This window comes from Condylura cristata, unplaced genomic scaffold (genome assembly GCF_000260355.1).
Source record: "Condylura cristata isolate star-nosed mole 26May11 unplaced genomic scaffold, ConCri1.0 scaffold00042, whole genome shotgun sequence".
Lineage (NCBI taxonomy): Eukaryota > Metazoa > Chordata > Mammalia > Eulipotyphla > Talpidae > Condylura > Condylura cristata.
This window is the reverse complement of record NW_004567143.1, coordinates 5,465,432-5,466,012: the sequence shown is the minus strand read 5'-3', so window position 1 is coordinate 5,466,012 and position 581 is coordinate 5,465,432. Positions and strand designations below refer to the sequence as shown.

At 74.5% G+C, this 581-nt stretch overlaps 1 protein-coding gene across 1 annotated transcript in view; it reads left to right on the top strand.

Annotated features, from left to right (window-relative positions):
* PAXIP1 (PAX interacting (with transcription-activation domain) protein 1) overlaps positions 1–581 on the top strand; it is an 11,683-nt gene that overhangs the window by 8,161 nt on the left and 2,941 nt on the right. The window contains exons 9-10 of the mRNA XM_012733871.1: positions 21–83; positions 490–555. Coding sequence (XP_012589325.1) covers positions 21–83; positions 490–555 — 129 coding nt within the window. The remainder of the gene's footprint in view (positions 1–20; positions 84–489; positions 556–581) is intronic.

Below are 581 nucleotides of genomic sequence, written 5' to 3'. Positions count from 1 at the left end.
GGGCCGCGGCGCGTGGCGCGAGTGACCGCCTCCCTGCAGACGCCTGGCGAGTCCCCGTGAAGGTGTCTGCGGAGCTGCTGATGGTACGTCCGGCAGGAGCCTGCCCTCGCCGTGACTCGGACGCGCCGCGGGGACGCTCGCGTTTGTAAATTGAAGTTTCTGTCGTCGACTTGCCGGCACGCGTGAGGGGGTCTCGTGTGTCGAGCGTCACCCCTGGCGCTGCGTCGTTTGCCCTCGGGTGGGGGCTGCTTCCCGGGGCCCTGCAGGGCTCGGGAGCCCCCGGGACCCGCCCCGCGTCGGCCTGGGGCAGGGGTGCCCAGCCACCACCCCGGCTCGTGTGGCTCCTGGCGCCGGCGCGCTGCCAAGGGGGTGTCGAGCCGGTGTCACTGCGGCCGCACCCCAGTGCTGGCTGTGAGGGCTCTGCAGGCGCGGGGCGTGCGGGGTGCCTGGGGGTGCCCGGGGGTGGGCTGAGCGGTGCCTCGTTGGCAGGGCGCGAGGCTGCCTGCCAAGCCGAAGCAGAGCGAGGTGCCCAGCGCCCAGCCTTCCTCCAAGAGAGCCAGGTGGGCGCCCGCGCCGGGCCG